At 40.2% G+C, this 16,218-nt stretch overlaps 1 protein-coding gene across 1 annotated transcript in view; it reads left to right on the plus strand.

The window, feature by feature from the left end:
* The window catches only part of Ndc1 (NDC1 transmembrane nucleoporin), a 46,254-nt gene that overhangs the window by 3,115 nt on the left and 26,921 nt on the right, over positions 1 to 16,218 (plus strand). The window contains exons 3-10 of the mRNA XM_051188380.1: positions 1,021 to 1,122; positions 3,036 to 3,210; positions 3,977 to 4,115; positions 6,935 to 7,043; positions 7,956 to 8,007; positions 11,304 to 11,439; positions 12,608 to 12,700; positions 14,542 to 14,623. Coding sequence (XP_051044337.1) covers positions 1,021 to 1,122; positions 3,036 to 3,210; positions 3,977 to 4,115; positions 6,935 to 7,043; positions 7,956 to 8,007; positions 11,304 to 11,439; positions 12,608 to 12,700; positions 14,542 to 14,623 — 888 coding nt within the window. The remainder of the gene's footprint in view (positions 1 to 1,020; positions 1,123 to 3,035; positions 3,211 to 3,976; positions 4,116 to 6,934; positions 7,044 to 7,955; positions 8,008 to 11,303; positions 11,440 to 12,607; positions 12,701 to 14,541; positions 14,624 to 16,218) is intronic.

Here is a 16,218-nt window from a genome sequence, read left to right on the forward strand (position 1 = left end):
TGTTTGGCCTTTGGAAGTATAGCTACTAATTGATAGAGCCATGCTTTTGTTGATGTGTTTTGCTAAGTCACACAGGACTGATGAGATTAACCCATAAACCAGTACAGAGATGGCAGCTAATTAATTGTGGAGGCTTAGGAAATAATGCAATTAATTTTATTCTCCGAATTCTACTTTGAACAATAATTGCTTTCATTATTAAGTGAGTCTGTTCAGCAAACATGTCCCATGTCTCTTTCTTTTGTTCGTATTTTTAGATAGTAGTATACATAGTTTAAATTTGGAAGCATGTTGGTTGTTGAATTGCTCTGAAATGTGAGTGTTTTGGTTTTCATGGAGACATCATTGGTTTTTGTTATTTAGACCAGTCCTTTAGATGACTTTTAAATTATACCATTTCCTTGTTACTTTGACTTTAGCTATAGGCACTAATTGTGTTTACTAAATAGAGTTTAAAATACTGTTTACATTTTGAAAGAAACTTGGTATGTTGCTATGGTAGCTTTCACATGATGAAATGTTTGCATATGGTTGTATTTTCTGTGTTACTAACATCTGTGTTATTTAAAAGAAATTCTAATACCATTTTCCAGTACCCAGAACAAAGTCTAAATAACTCACTTTGGAGTTTTTGTGTTGATGTCCTATTGTCAGCAGTATTAAAAGGAAGAAAGAAAAGGCAGACTTTTAAAGTTAGAACTACAGTTGTAGAATCTGCTGAGAAGGCTCAGTGGTTAAGGATGCTTGCTGTGCAATCATGGAGACCAGGGTTGGATCACAGTACTCACAGAAGAAACCAGGTGTCCCACAGATGCCTGTAACTCCAGCTCCAAGGGACCCAGTGCCCTCTCTGCCTTGTGATGTGTACACAGATACATATGCATTCACACACACATCTGTACACACAAATAAATAAACTTAAAAGCACTAGTTGTATTTTGAACTCTTGTTGTTTTGCAGTGTGCTGACACAATTGTAAGACCGAATAGGCTTCACTAATTCATTTCTCTTGTGTTTTAGATTCTTTCAATGACCTATGTAGTTCCCATGTAATCTTCTACTTCCTCCTGCTGTCAGTGGTAATTGTCATAATAAGTATTTTCAATGTGGAGTTCTACACAGGTAGGTTTCTGATTTTTTGTTTTGTTTGTTTGAGACAGAGTTTCTCTGTATTGCTTTGGAGCCTTTCCCAGAACTTGCCCTGTAGACCAGACTGGCCTCACAAGAGACCCTCTTGCCTCTGTCTCTAGAGTGTTGGCATTAAAGGCAAACGCCACCAATGCCTGGAGCACGTTTCCGAATTTTAATCTTTAAAAGTTTGAACATCAGGGGTGTGGAACATGCTTGCAGTCCTAGCACTAATGAGGTTTGAAGGTTCAAGGCCAGTTTCAGCCTTATAGTGAGTTAGACAGTTAGCCTAGGTTAGATGGCTAGACATTGTCTGAAAACACAATAAAAATAATGTATTCTACCCAGGGCAGAATTTCAAAAATGTGTGCATAGTCATATTTTATTATTCCTTCAGTGTGGTACTTCCTGTTAGTTCGGTGTTTCTCCTTTGAAGATACATTTAGACTTTTATGGTAGACATTATATGAGTCTGCTTACAGAAGTTGGGTGTATAGAGCCGTCAGAGTCATAAAGACAATGGAATAGCGGCATCAGGAGCTGCAGGCCACTGGGTAAGGTTTGCTGGGAGATGGAAGGGTCAGGAGTTGGTGCTGGGCTGCTTGCCAGTAGTGTAAATGTCTTCCTGTCTCAGAACTGCATCTAAGAAGTATACATTTTATTTTGTATTTTATGACAGTGAAAAAGATGTAACCCTTTTAATAGTTCACAGCTAGCGGTACATCTGTGAGTTAGCAAATGGATCATGAAATAATTCATTATAAGGTAGAGATCAAATCAGGGCTGACCTCAAATTTGTAATCCTCTTGCCTCTGGGATTACAAGCATATGCCACTGACTTTGTGAGGGTTTCCCCCCAATAGCAAAGTGAATGGTTTTATAATATTTAAATTTTAAAAATTGGGTTTTGCTTTGAGAATTATTCCTTATTTTGACTTTTCAGACTCCTGAGTTTGTCTCTTAAGGTTTTTCTGATTATTTGTTTTATGATATCTTCCTTCTCCTTTTAGCTTTTTAGTATTTTAAAAAAGTTCCATGTTTTTTAAAAAAAAAAAGTATGTAAAATTTTGAGTCCCGACTGGATATTGAAACATACTGTTTTCCTTTGCTTTTGTAGCACTTTCTTGCTGGTGGGTCTCTGTTCTAACCCTGTTCAGAGCTCCTTGGCTTGTGGCCTGTGTCCTTACGCTCTACTGTGCTCCTGGGCCATCTTCTATATATAGGTGGGCCAGATGAGGGCGCTCAAGTTAGTATTTTTATTTTATTAATTTTTTTGGTGTTGTTTTGAGAGCAGATTTCTCTGTGTAGCCCTGGCTGTTGTAGCCCTGACTGTTCTGGAACTCACTCTGTAACCAAGCTGGCTTCAGTCTCAGAGATCTGCCTGCCTCTGCCTCCTGAGTGCTGGGATCAGAGGTGTTTTTAAAGCCTCACTGGTCATGTTGGCTTGTCCTGTGGGAGTAGGTTTATGTCTGTACTGTGTACCAAGTATTGTGCACTCCCAGCTGTTCAAGTATTTAATATTCATTATTCTGATCTTTGCCTTTGTGGCTTATTTTTCACAGATGGACTCTAGTGAGTTTCAAATGCTGAAATACAGGCAATTTGAAGCTTTTTTTTTTTTAATTATTATTATTCCCGAGGCAGGATTTCTCTTCGTAGCTTTGGAGTCTCTCCTGGATTTTACTCTGTAACAGATCCACCTGCCCTTGCCTCCTGAGTTCTGGGATTAAAGGCTTGTGCCACTACCGCCAGGCCATTATTTCAAGTTTCTAAAGCTAGAGTTGTTCGCTTACGAGCTTTCTGTACTAGATTTCTGTTGGTTGGGTGTTTGTGGTGAGGGGGGCTGCCGGCTCCTGGAGCGTTAGGTGCCACGGTTTTGAAGCTATGGTGCTGTGCTTTCTCTACAGTTGTGCCCTCCATACCTGGCTCCCGGCTGGCCCTGATAGGCAGGATCCTTCATCCCCAGCAGCTCATGCACTCATTCATACATGCTGCGATGGGAATGGTGGTGGCGTGGTGTGCGGCCATCGTCACCAAGGGCCAGTACAGTTTTCTCGTGGTTCCCTGTACTGGAACTGAGAGGTATAGTAAATGCTTGTTTTTTTTTTTTTTTCTTCCATCTAGAAACCATGTTAACGTACCAAGTCAAAGGAGAGCTGTGGAGATCAGTAGTATAGCACTCTGCTTTCCTGGCTTTCTGTGTATTAAGTGTTAGTGATATTTTATGTTTGAAGAAATTAGCAAAGTTTTAAAAGATATTTGTATATGGAAGGTGCTACGTAAAAGGTGCTGTTGGGTTTCTGGAAGTGATTCAGGGACAGTCTTAGCTGCTTGAGAGTTGAGAATGACAGGCCATGGATGCAGATATAGGGATAACAGGGAAAAGGAAACAAGACCCTCATCAGTCAGGTATGGTGCTCTCTGATGTGGAGACCGGTGCTTTCCAGATTTGGTATCTTTCTGGGAACTTGAAGACAGTATTCAAAGGCCCTGAGTTGGATGCCCAGTTAGAGACATGGGTAGCCCAGAACTTCAGTATCTCCATTAGGTACCTGCAGGTTGTTTGTCCTTCCTTGTTCAGGTGAAGTCAACTTGCCTAGAGGCAACATGACTGTTGTACACATTCCTACCTCAGATTTCCAAGGAAATAGCAATAGTCAGGATCTTGTGTGTCAGGGGAAAATGCTTTGTTAATCTTTTTCTCCTGTTTACCTAAAGTGAGTCATTTTGTTAGAATTGGAGCATTTCTTAAGTGATTAACTTGGAATTTTGCCTTCTGGCAAGTAGTCTTAAAACAATGATAATGTGTTTTTGACTGTTGAATTAATAACTTACATTTTCCCCTCAGCTTAGATAACCCTGCTGCCCAAACCTGCATGAATGAATATCATCTGTTTTTCCTACTGGCCGGAGCATTCATGGGCTATAGTTATAGTCTTCTATATTTCATTAACAACATGAATTATCTTCCATTTCCCATTATACAGGTAAGATGTAATTTGAGCATTTCTTTAGCTATAATATTAACATTGCTATGTCTATACATATGGCTAGCCTCATCTGATTAGGTCAAGATGTGATCAGTAAAAGTGGAATTTGATTATAGGTGGGTAAAATCTCCTGACTGCCAAGTTCAGGTCCCACAAGAGTGCAGTAGTAAAGGTGTCTAATCTTAGTGTTCTGGAGGATCTCCCGAAGCCTGGAGGTCAGCTAGTCTGGGGGTATGGGGTGAAGAGCAACACATGTAGATTGTCCTCTACCTCTACAAATACTCAGTCCACTCAGACTGGTTCTGTCTGTCTGGCTCTTTCTCTCTCACACACACACACACACACACATTTTTTTTTTTTTTTTTTTTTTTTTTGGTTTTGTTCGAGAAGACAGGGTTTGTCTGTGGCTTTGGAGCCTGTTCTGGAACTAGCTCTTGTAGGTCAGGCTGGCCTCAAACTCACAGAGATCTTCCTGCCTCTGCCTCCCGAGTGCTGGGATTAAAGGCACCACTTCAGACCTTTTTAGAATAACGTATGGATATGTAAATAAAACTTTCAGCTGGTTTGAGTGGTGTAGTAAAAACTATGCTTTAATTAGGGCGTGTTTGTGTGTGTGTGTTTTGTACGAGATTGATGTCCTTCTCAATTGATCTTCTCTTTACAGCTGGTTTGAGTGGTATAGTAAAAACTATGCTTTAATTAGGGCGTGTGTGTGTTTTGCATGAGATTGATGTCTTCCTCAATTGATCTTCGCTTTAGATTTCAAGACAAGGTCTCTCACTTATCTGGAATTTATTGACTTGGCAAAGCTAGCTGGCCCCTGACCTCCAGGGATCCTTCTCTCTTGGCATGCACTACCGCTTCTGACTTTTCATCAGTGTGGTGATCTGGACTCAGGCCATCATGCTTGGATGGCAAACATCTGACTGACTAAGCCATTTTCTCTGCTCATTCACTACGTTTTTAAAAGATTTAATCTGAAGCAGGTGAGATACTCAGCAGGCAGAAGTACTTGGGGCACAAGTCTGATGACCTGCACTCAGTTTCTGGATCACGTAGTGGACCCACTCTCAAATTGTCCCCTCACCTCCAAATGTGTGTTCTGACACGTCTGCTTGCGGACAACCAGGCCCGTGCGCACACACATACGCATACACACACACAAACACTTTAAAAATCAAAAAACAAAACCTCCAACTAATCTAGGAGGAATAAAGCTTGGAAGTGAGCCATTTGTTTCTGCTGTTTCTGATTGTGTTTTTATGTGCTTCATTTCTGCTCTGACTGTGAGGCCTGGGCATTGGAACAAGCTTTAGAACCAGTCCCTTCCCACTGGTGGAAAGGAAGCAAAGTGTAATGCAATCATGTGTGATAATGAGAACTTTGTCCATGAGGACTGCATAGTAGGGTTCTCTCCCAGCTAGTGTGTCACGTGTCCATTGTATTGGTGAGCATGACCTGGTGGGAATACACGTCCCTCAAAGGGATCTGCTCCTCACCTTCCTGCAGTATTGAGAAAAAACAAATTCCTGCTTAGGAACTCTAGATTTGTGAAGAGGAATTTTAAAAGCTGGATGCACCCACATTAGCTTGAGAAAATTCCATGCAGGAATACTCTGTGTGTATGACCTCAAATCCAGACATAACACATAAAGAAAATGGAAAAAATAGTGTCGGAGAAAATAAGACACTCCTGATCCTCTTGCTGGACCTCCAGGTGAAACTGACCATCACTTAACATCACAGATGTGCGATGACCACAGGAGCTGAGAGTTGTCAATGCTGATAAATTATTGTTTCTGCCATATAATGACAACTTTTAATACTTTCTTTGTGATTTCTTTTGGTAAAATTTTGGATTCTTGAATCTCAAAAGTTTATTCTAAAATAATAAACTTTCACTTCAGATTAACTTTGTAAGAATATATATACATATTTAGATAGGGTTTCAGTGAACAGCCCAGGCTCTTCCTACCTCAGCTTCCCGCGTGATAGTGACAGGCATGTGCTGTCATACCTAGCTTTAGAATTTTAACATTTGGCCAAAAGTATATTTGGGACATCTCTTGCAGCTTTAAGAGTGCAGCCGTCTGCCTTGCTAGGCACTGTTTTTGAGGGTGGTAAGACAGTGGGATGAGAGAGACAGAGAGTGGGTGATGACAGTTGAATTGAAGGATCTGGGTGCCCAGAGCCTTCGTTTTTATTGTGATGAGTGTTGCTCCCTGAAAGGAACACACTGGCTTAGACACTGCTTATGCACAGGGTGTGATCTTGTCTTGCTTGTTAAGTTGTGTGAATAAAGCAAGGTGAGCTGATAAGAAACAAGTAAATGTGAGAAGACAGGCCCGTTGCTTTCCCTCTCTGAGTCATTTACTTGATATTGTCAGTGTTCTTCTATCTTAATTATAGAATGTAAAAATTATGAAGTATTGAAACATCAGAATAGTTTGTCTTTATGTATAATTATTGTGGATCTAAATTACATTTCTCTCTCTCTCTCTCTCTCTCTCTCTCGTGTGTACGTACAACTTGTACCATCTGAGTCTCTTGTGGGCTAGCGCTCCAATCATCAGGCTTGGCAACAAGCAGTTTATCCACTGAATCATCTCGTAGGCTCCCAGTTTAAAGTTTGTTTTGTTCAGGTTTAATTCTTTTTGTTGGTGGTTGAACCAAGCCTCACAAATGCTAGGCATGTTCCTGTACCACCCAGCTGCAGCCCTCGCTCTTAATGATTGTTTCCTCTGCCTTTGCTGATCGTGGCCACACCAGAATGATAATTAATGTGTCATTTGACTTTTTTTTCTTGTTTTCTACAGCAATATAAATTTTTGCGCTTCAGGAGATCTCTCTTCCTACTAGTTAAACATAGCTGTGTGGAATCCCTGTTCATGGTCAGAAATTTCTGCATTGTGTATTATTTTTTTGGTAAGAATTTCTACCTTCTAATTTAGTGTATTATTAGCTCATAGTGTAGAAAATATTAGTTGCAAAGTTACTCTATTGAATTAGTATTTTTTTCATAGTTGCACTTACCAGTTAAGGTAATTTTTATTAAAGGGAATGTGATATATACATGTAAACTGTTCTTTAAATGAAGAGATCTCTGTGTTGCCAGGTAACACTGTGAGCTGTTATGTTCACCTCAGAAAACCCGGTGCTACACAAGCCAGCCAGAACAGAACAGTGGTTATGGAGGCTGAAAGCTGGGGAAAGGGGAGGAGCTATTTGGGGGCAAAGTGTTCAGGCATGCATACATAGTGAGACAGTTCTAGAGATCCGTTGCACAATCGTTAGCAGACAGCTCTGTGCTGCACGGGTAAAGATAGTGACCGTGTCAAAGTCAGGACAGCTTGCAGGAGTTGGTTCTCTCCTGCCATGTGGGTTCTGGTGGTGAGCTCTTACCTGCCGAGCCATCTTACCAGCTCAGAAGCAGCACAACCACACATTTTGCTCTATGTGAGTGAGAGGCAGGGACGAGTGACTGCTTACCTGTGGACTTTGAGATGGCTGATAGAGTTGGTCACAGTCAGTGGTGCGCATCTGTTGGCCACATACATTGTGTGCTGAAGATCTGGAAGTGCTGCGTGTAGTCCATCACAGGCGACTTGCCTTCCTTTGTTTTTAGTATCTATGGGACTGAGACTGGTATATCTCAGAATCATGCAAGGGAAGGACTTCCAGTATTTATAAATTACCCTATTTTCCTCTCCATTCCTAATCCCAGCCTAGCATTTTAACTGAGGTCTCCCTGTGTTCTAGAACTTTATAGTCTTAAAGCATGCTGAAGGGTTGTTATTCTAACTTCTCACGTTCCTATCTTGGTATTGTTCTCCTCAGGACATATTCCTAAAGCTTGGATTAGCACTGCTATGGATCTTCACATAGATGAGTAAGCCAAGTCTAATTTTACTTCTGTTTTCTTCCTTTTAAATTTTGCTACTTTCTAGATGCTTTGTTTAGGTTTATCCTTTAATTTTTTTAATTGAAATAAGAGACAGCAAAAGACAGGGAAGTGCTTGGTAACAGGAAGGTGCTGGCTCATGCCCTGTCCTGGTTGTAGGCTGAGAACTCCACACTGCTGCTCACACTGCTTAGCCACTGTGGCATCAGGTGAAGGCTAAGCTTGCCTTGACCCGGGCTCCTTCCTGCCTTCCCCACCAGTTTCTCCTGTACTAGACTTCTCAGCTTCTCATACTTAAGTTTGGGTGTTCCGTGCCATATTCTGTGCACCATTGGGTTTATCCACTTCACTTTAACCCCCTAAAGATTCTGGAAGGTATGTAATCCTTTCCATGTATGTTTGAAAAATAAATCACTAATAAATCACTAAAATTTCTGAGTCATGCACCCATATAAATACAGTGAAAGACTCTTGCCCATTGCATCTATGATTTATTAAAAAAATAAATGCACTATTTTTTTAAGCCAGGCAATGGTGGCACATACCCAACACTTTGGAGGCAGAGGCAGGCAGATCTCTGTGAGTTCAAGGCCAGTCTGATATACAGAGCGAGTTCCATGTTCTCAGAGAAAAAAACACCACATTTAGTTTTCAATGCATGTGGCTTCCATAGTTTAAGAATATGGCACTCGGCTTTAATTCCAGCACTCTGGAACCAAGGCAGGCAGATCTCTATGAATTTGAGGCCAGCCTTGTATACTTAGTGAGTTTTAGACCAGCCAAGGCTACATAGTGACACCTTGTCTCAAACCAAAACCAAGGAGACTGGAGAGATGGTGCAGCAGTTAGGAACATTTATTTACTGGTCTTTCTAGAGGACCTGGGTTCAATTCCAAGCTCCCACATGGCAGCTCACAACTGTCTGTGACTCCAAGATCTGACACCCTCACACAGACATACATATAGGCAAAACACCATTGCATATAAAGTATAAATAAAATAATAAATAACCCAAAACCAAAAGAATATACAGTGAAGAACTCCTGCCCATCTCCACTCACAGACCCTTGCCTAGACATAAGAACTAGCAATTCATTTGTTGCTGTTGCTGTTAGACATCTTTTATACTGAAGGAAAGTGGCCTTTCTGAGTTTCATGGCTCATGTCTGTCTTTGTCATTCATTATGTGTCATAAAACTCATCCTGTTCATCATATCTATGTTTTATTAAAAAATTAATGCATTTTTTTTTTTTTTTAAGCTGGGCAGTTGTGGCACATGCCTTTAATCCTAGCAATTCAGAGGCAGAGGCAGGGGCAGGCAGATCTCTGTGAGTTCAAGTCCAACCTAATATATGAAGCAAGTTCCAGGTCAGCCAGGGCTACACAGAGAAACCCTATCTTGAAAAACCACAAATAAATAAGTAGATGCAGTTTTTTTTTTTCCTCAGATTTTTTTTTTCATTTCTATATTTATTTAATGTGTGTATGTGTGTCCATCAGAGGCACCTTGGAGTTCTCGCCTTACACTATGTTCTTTCCTTTTCCCATGGGCATCCTAGGGATGGACCTCAGGTGCTAGACTATGGTAACAATGCCTTTACCCACTGAGCCTTATCACCGGCTCTCTCTCAGAACTTTTAATGATGTAGTGATGGTTTAATTATCAAATAAATATTTTTAAAAATTTTACACACTAGTAATGTGTCATTATTTTCACTTTGCCTATGAGGTAACCATAATTGAGCAGGGTGACAGTCAATAGATGCAATGTTTTAGTCATCTCACTCATGCTTTGCACACGTTAAAGGGTTCATCTAAGCTTGGTGGAGGTGCATTCCTGTGATCCCAGGACAATTGAGGCTGAGGCAGGAGGATCATGAATTTGAGGCCAGATAAGGCTATATAGGGAGAGCCTGTTTCAAATAAACAGACCATAAAGGGTTTAACCTGTTGTTGCTGGATATAATCAGTTTCCCCCAGTGTGTATCCTTTTGATTTTTAGTTACTTTACTGAGAGGCTTGTATCATATGTGAAATTCACTAGGTTCAGTTTGAGAGAGTTGGGATTTTGACATGTCTGGATATTTTAGAGGTATTGTAGATTTCAAATTTTTAAAAATAATTTAAAAATTTTTATTTATAGTTTATGTATGAGTGCTCTGCATGCCAGAAGAGGGCATCAGGTCCTCTTATAAATGATTGTGAGTCAACATGTGGTACTGGGAATTGAACTCAGGATCTCTAGAAGAGTTTAGTTTTGTCCTCTGCTTATTTACTAGATGAGAAACCAAGTGTATGAGCCATTTACGGTTAGCCTGCCTTGCAAACTGGGTCAGGTGGAGAGAGGAAAACAATATTTGATATAAATTTAAGTTTTTGTTCTTTCACTCAAAAAATACCTACAATTATTAGGTCAACTGCCTAATTATATATATTCTTCCTTCATGCAAGTCAGGCCCTCAGTCAGTATTTACTTAGAAGCTAAACATAATTCTGTCATTTATTGGCCTTCCCCATGAATACCAAGCACTGTGTGGACAATCCTGTTGTAAGGTGATTTAAATCTTGTGAGTGCCCAAAGAGTTTGAAGAAGAGATTATACTGTTTTATGGATAAGGAAAATGAAGACAGGCATAGGGCTGGATATAGGCAGTGATTTGCCTAACAACGGATTGTAGATGGTGATCAGATTCAAAGCCTGTTTTTGGACAATTGCTTGTTTTCTGATTGTAGGATTTACAGCAATACAAATTAAATTACTCAAGGATTTGTAGGGTGTGAGCTCTTAGCTTTGTAACATTCTAGTAGTTTCTAAAATCATTTAAAAAGCAGAGACCATTGTTTTTGTAACTTGTCCAACGCTGAAACTGTTTATATGGCACACACATGGACCTGATATCTGTCCAGAAGTCCTAATTATGTTTTTGAGACTGGTGGCTTTGAACTTCAGATCCTCTGGCCATACATATCCTGCTCCCTAGTCATGTTTTAATAGGTTTAAAGAAGTAAGCCATGAATTAGCAATAATAAGCTTCCATCTGTCCTAAGTAGTTAGGCTTATAAACATGGCTCTGTCTCCCACAGTAAATGGTATTGTAGATTTAGATAGAACTCTGGGTCCTGCAAGGCCAGTTCCTGCCAGCAGTTTCCCTGTGGCTTCCCTACATCTCTCTGAGGAATTGTAAGGGAAGGAGCTCTGGAAGGGTACCAGCAAACAGTGTGTTTCTTAGTATGAAGTTCTTGTCTTTGCTGTGGGAATTAATGGTACTTATTGTTTTCATAGGCAGGCTCACAGGCCTCTTGACACAATAGGTGGCCTCCTGAATGTCTCATTACTCTACCATGTTTGGCTATGTGGTGTCTTCCTCTTGATGACTTGGTACATCTCATGGATACTCTTCAAAATCTATATCACAGAGGTCAGTGTTTGGAGGTTTCTTTGTTAATACTATTGTGTTTCAGAGTATGGAAAGCTGTGCTTGCAGATCACTGCTCAAAGCAGTGTAACTTAGTTGGTTTTCAGTTATATCGTTCACTCTGTATTTCTAAGGAACAGAGTTGGTGATCCCGGAGTATGTGGTAATTAAACAAGATGGTATTTGCTATGCTTTACTTAGAGCCTGGCTTTCTTCCTAGGTTTTTGAGTACGAGATGGGCCTAGATTTTAAATTAGTTTTACGTGCTATTGAAATAGATACTATCAGCATTTAAATATGTGGTTATACAATATTTGTTTTTTGAAGAAAATCTTGAAATTTATTAAGAAATACTGAAAATTGAATTAACCTGGACTAATCTCATAAAAGTATTTTTTTAAAGATTTATTTTATGTGTGTGGGTATTTTGCATGCATTCATATATATGTGCACCACATACATGTCTGTTGCTATGGATCCCTTGAAACTGAAGTAGTAGTGAGCTGCCATGTGGGAACTTCACAGGATTTTTGTTCTTGGAATTTATTTCTGTTAATAGATGTCAGTTTGAACTGGGTGGTGGTGGTGCATTCCTTTTATCCCAGCACTCGGGAGGCAGAAGCAGGCAGAAGATAGAGCTCTGAGTTCGAGGCCAGCCTGGTCTATAAAGCTAAACAGAGAAACTGTATTTTGACAAAAACTAAAAAAAAAAAAAAAAAAAAAAAAAGATGTCAGTTTGATAAAATGGTGAAATGGTGGGCAGTGACACTTGAGAAAATATAGTTATTTTTATTTAAAACTTTTTATGTATATGAATGTTTTGTCTGCATGTATGTTGTCTGTACCACATTACCACATGTGTGCCTGGGGTCTGTAGAGGCCAGAGGAGGAGATTTGGTCCTCTGGGACTGGAGTTAGAGACACTTACATCCATGCATTATGGGTGCTGAGTTATCAAACCTGGGACCTCGAAGAGCAGCCAGTGCTTTTAACTGCTGAGACTTCTCTCCAGCCCCACAGTTACATTTTTTAACCATTGCTTTTGCAAGAAGCAGCAAAGACATTGATTTGATTATATTTGTCTCTCCAATCTCAGTCAGTACTCACTGACTATAACAAGGTCATGAGAAGAATTCCTTTCACATTCTTTGTGTTTGATTGTATCCAACAGGCTTATGTGTTCCCTGTTCAGCCGCCATTTGCTGAGGAATCGAACGAGTGTCTCCCAAAAGTCCTAAACAGCAACCCTCCTCTCATCATAAAGGTACCAGAAGTGTACAGCTGGCAGTCAGTTATCTTTGCCTTATTTACAGAGTTGGAGGTAATAGTCAGCACAGTTAGGCATCTACATAGACTTTGAGGGCCCAGAACAGAGGTTCTCAACCTGTGGGTCAAATGACCCTTTCACAGGGATTGCCTAAGACCATTGGAAAACATATATTTATGTTATGATTCATAACAGCAAAATTATAGTTATGAAGTAGCAATAAAAACAGTTTTATGGTTGGAGGTCACCAAACATGAGGAACTGTATTAAAGGGCTGATGCATTAGGAAGATTGAGAGCCACTGGCCTAGAATATTCTAGTACTGGTACTGTAGAAATGACCTCAATTGATTAAATACAGAAGTAAAGTACCCTGTGTATGTACCAGCTATGTACATATGTTTTTGAATGGCTTTGAATTCCTGGACTCATCCTGTCTCCGCTTCCTGAATAATGGAGACCACCGGCCTGCTCTACCGCACTCAGGTGAGCTAGCTAACTTTTCATAGAACTTGTACAGTTCTCTCAAGCATAAAGAAGTTCACAAATCAAACTAAAGGAAAAAATTATTTTGATTAAAATTAAATTTGAGATTTTAAAGGAAATCTAAATATAACAAGATATATCTTATCTTGCTAAAAAAAATCTTAGTGCCTTATATATTGTATATTTTTTTTGTTTTTGAGACAGGATCAAGCTGTGTAGGCCAGGTTGGACTTGACTTTGCAATTGTCCTGCCTAAGCCACCTTTTAAGTACAAAGACCCAGGCATGTACCAACATGCCTAGCTAACTAATTACTTTAAAAATAGTTAACAGAAAATGGTTGGAATTAGCTATTCATTTGGCTACTTACTAAGTCTTCATTAGCAGGCAGGTGTCAGGTACTGCTGGTTGCATTGGGTAGAAGGATGACTAAGATATAGCATAGCCTAATGGAAAAGGCAGACACGTGTAGTGCCCGCGCTGCCATCTGTTCCACGAATCGGGCGAAGGCCTAGAGACTGAAATAAAGACAAGACAGCGGGTCATTCGTTCAATGGCAAAGTCGGAACGCCAAATGCCGAATGCCGTTTATTGAGGGGAAAGAACGGGTTTAAATACTGACTCACAGCACAGTGGAAAAATTACAGGAGCTTTAGGCTTAGCTCCTCCCTACGAGGTGTGTGTTGTTGTGAGGTATATGTTATCAAAACTGGAAGAGTACCAACAACAGCCTTGTGGCAAGGAGTTCTGGCCAATAGCTTCAGGCTTGCTCAAGATGCCTCGGGGTCCTACAGACACATAACACTGCTAAGTTTACACTGGCAAGTGCAGTGGTGCCACTTACTCCTCTTGGTTCCAATATGAGGCAGCTTCTCAGAAGCAAAAATGCTTTGGAGTACTGCAGTAAAGAGGCTTGCCAGGGAGAAGGTAGATTTTCAGAAATTGCAATAGCTGTGTGTTTTATGCATTAGGTACTGCCTTTGGCTATAGCAGTGAGCAAGATAATGCCCCTCTTCTTGTGTCCTCACAGTGTGGTGACTAGGGGCACAAGAGGCAACAGGCAGAAGCGCCACAGCTGAGAGCTGTGGGTATGTGTGTGGGAGGACAGAGAAAGTTCCAGAAGCAAGTGATATTGGAGTTTTCCATCACAGAGCTCTGTAGTTTTTGTATTTAGCTGGAACTTACAGGGTATAGGGAGGTAGAGATCCAGAACAGAAGGTTGTGGTTCTGAAATACTGCTTTTTTGTTAAAAAAAAAAAAAAAAAAGTCATTTCATTTCTCTTTGGATATGTAATGAGTCTAGTTCTTGCATATGATTTTGTTAAAGCTTTAAGTCTTTCTCTTTTCTTTTTAGTATTTGGCCTTACAGGACCTGATGTTGCTTTCTCAATATTCTCCTTCTCGAAGGCAAGAAGTTTTTAGCCTCAGCCAACCAGGTATTGCTGAGAGTAGTAGACTTAATTGGGCAGCTTGTGTTTGCTTGTGTGTGTGTGTGTGTGTGTGTGTATGTGTATGTGTGTGTGTGTGTGTGTGTGCGCGCGCGCGCGCGCGTGCGTGTTTATGCACGCACACATATGTGAAAGTGCTCAGGGTGCCCCAAACTTTGAAAGAGAGGTGTAGTTCATCCACACCATACATCCTGAGTCCTTAGATGAAGAATGGACTAAATCTTAAATGACTTAAGTGATTACATCACTGTGAGTAGAATTTATGTCACCAGGGAGAGCATTTATTTATTTGTGGATATTCATTTCTTTCAGCTCCTTAAATCCTGAACCTGAGGACCTTATGCACTAAGTGTCTTAGCAGCCTAAGAATCTCAGTTGTTTTATGCTGTGGAGAATCTTAGGAACTGGGTGGCTTCATTCCTAGATGGGAGTGAGGACTGGAGTAAGATTTTCGTTATTTGGCTCAACAAACAGAGCTCTCTGTTCCTGCTAGGTTATTCTGTCTCCCTTAGAAGAAAAGGTAGGCAGACACTGAATCTGATAGTGGCTGAGGGTGCCCTTGGCAGGCCTGACTCTCAGGCCAGGCTGCTCAAGACTGACTTTGCCAGAGAGAGTTCTTGCCTTGTTCTTGGCAGGGAAGTAGTCCAGCCCCAGCCCTAGCGGGAAATGGCCTGGGTAACTTTTCATCTGCCTTCTAATTAGCTCTCCATTATTTTGCTAAGCTCACCAATTCCCATATTGTAAAAGGATCATGTGTTGTTAAATGTGATATGGAAATGAGGCCGAGTTATATAAAAATATAATTGATCAGAGCTGCTCTCTTTAGTGGTGTGAAATCCTATTGGTGTTGTAGAGAACAAGTGGCAGAAGTGCTTTTTTTTCACACTTGGGTTAATTTTCTGCAAGTTATTTTCCAGAGATTCAAGCAACTGATAAAGTAGAATGTGCTCTTCCAGAGATCTTCGGTTCTGGGGCATGTGATTAAAATTTAATTAGAATGTTTATCTGTGTTACCAGTGCAGCACATCAGTCTCCTGTGGGAGTCTCGTGTGTGCTTGCTGGGTAGGATGGTCCTTTTACAGAAGGAGGATGTGTAAGAGTGATCCATGTGGTGGAACGAATGCTGTGAGATGGGAGTTTACAGTGCCTTTTGTTATTAACAGGTAATGGAGTATGCCTGATAACTTGGTAGACAAGGGTTTTGGAAAATCAATGACACATGAGAAGAGATTTTTGTTTTGTTTTTTAAAGAATGAGAATTATTAATTCATGTTAAATAATACAATGGCACATATGTAAACTCTCCAAGTATGAAAAATTTAGTTATGGAGTCTGGGTCTTCTTTTTTGGTGTGTGTTTTTTTGTGTTTGGTTGGGTTTCTTTGACCTCTTTTTAAAATATAATTTTTAAAAATATCATCAAATAGCCAGGTCACTCCTAGAGGTATAATAGCAACTATAGGTTCTCTCTCACTTTTTTAAAAAATATAATTTTCCTCTTTTAAAATACTTTATTATATATACACAGTATTCTGCCTGCATGTACGTCTGCAGGCCAGAAGAGGGCACCAGATCTCATTACAG

Source organism: Phodopus roborovskii, unplaced genomic scaffold (assembly GCF_943737965.1).
Source record: "Phodopus roborovskii unplaced genomic scaffold, PHOROB, whole genome shotgun sequence".
In the NCBI taxonomy this organism is placed as follows: Eukaryota; Metazoa; Chordata; class Mammalia; order Rodentia; family Cricetidae; genus Phodopus; species Phodopus roborovskii.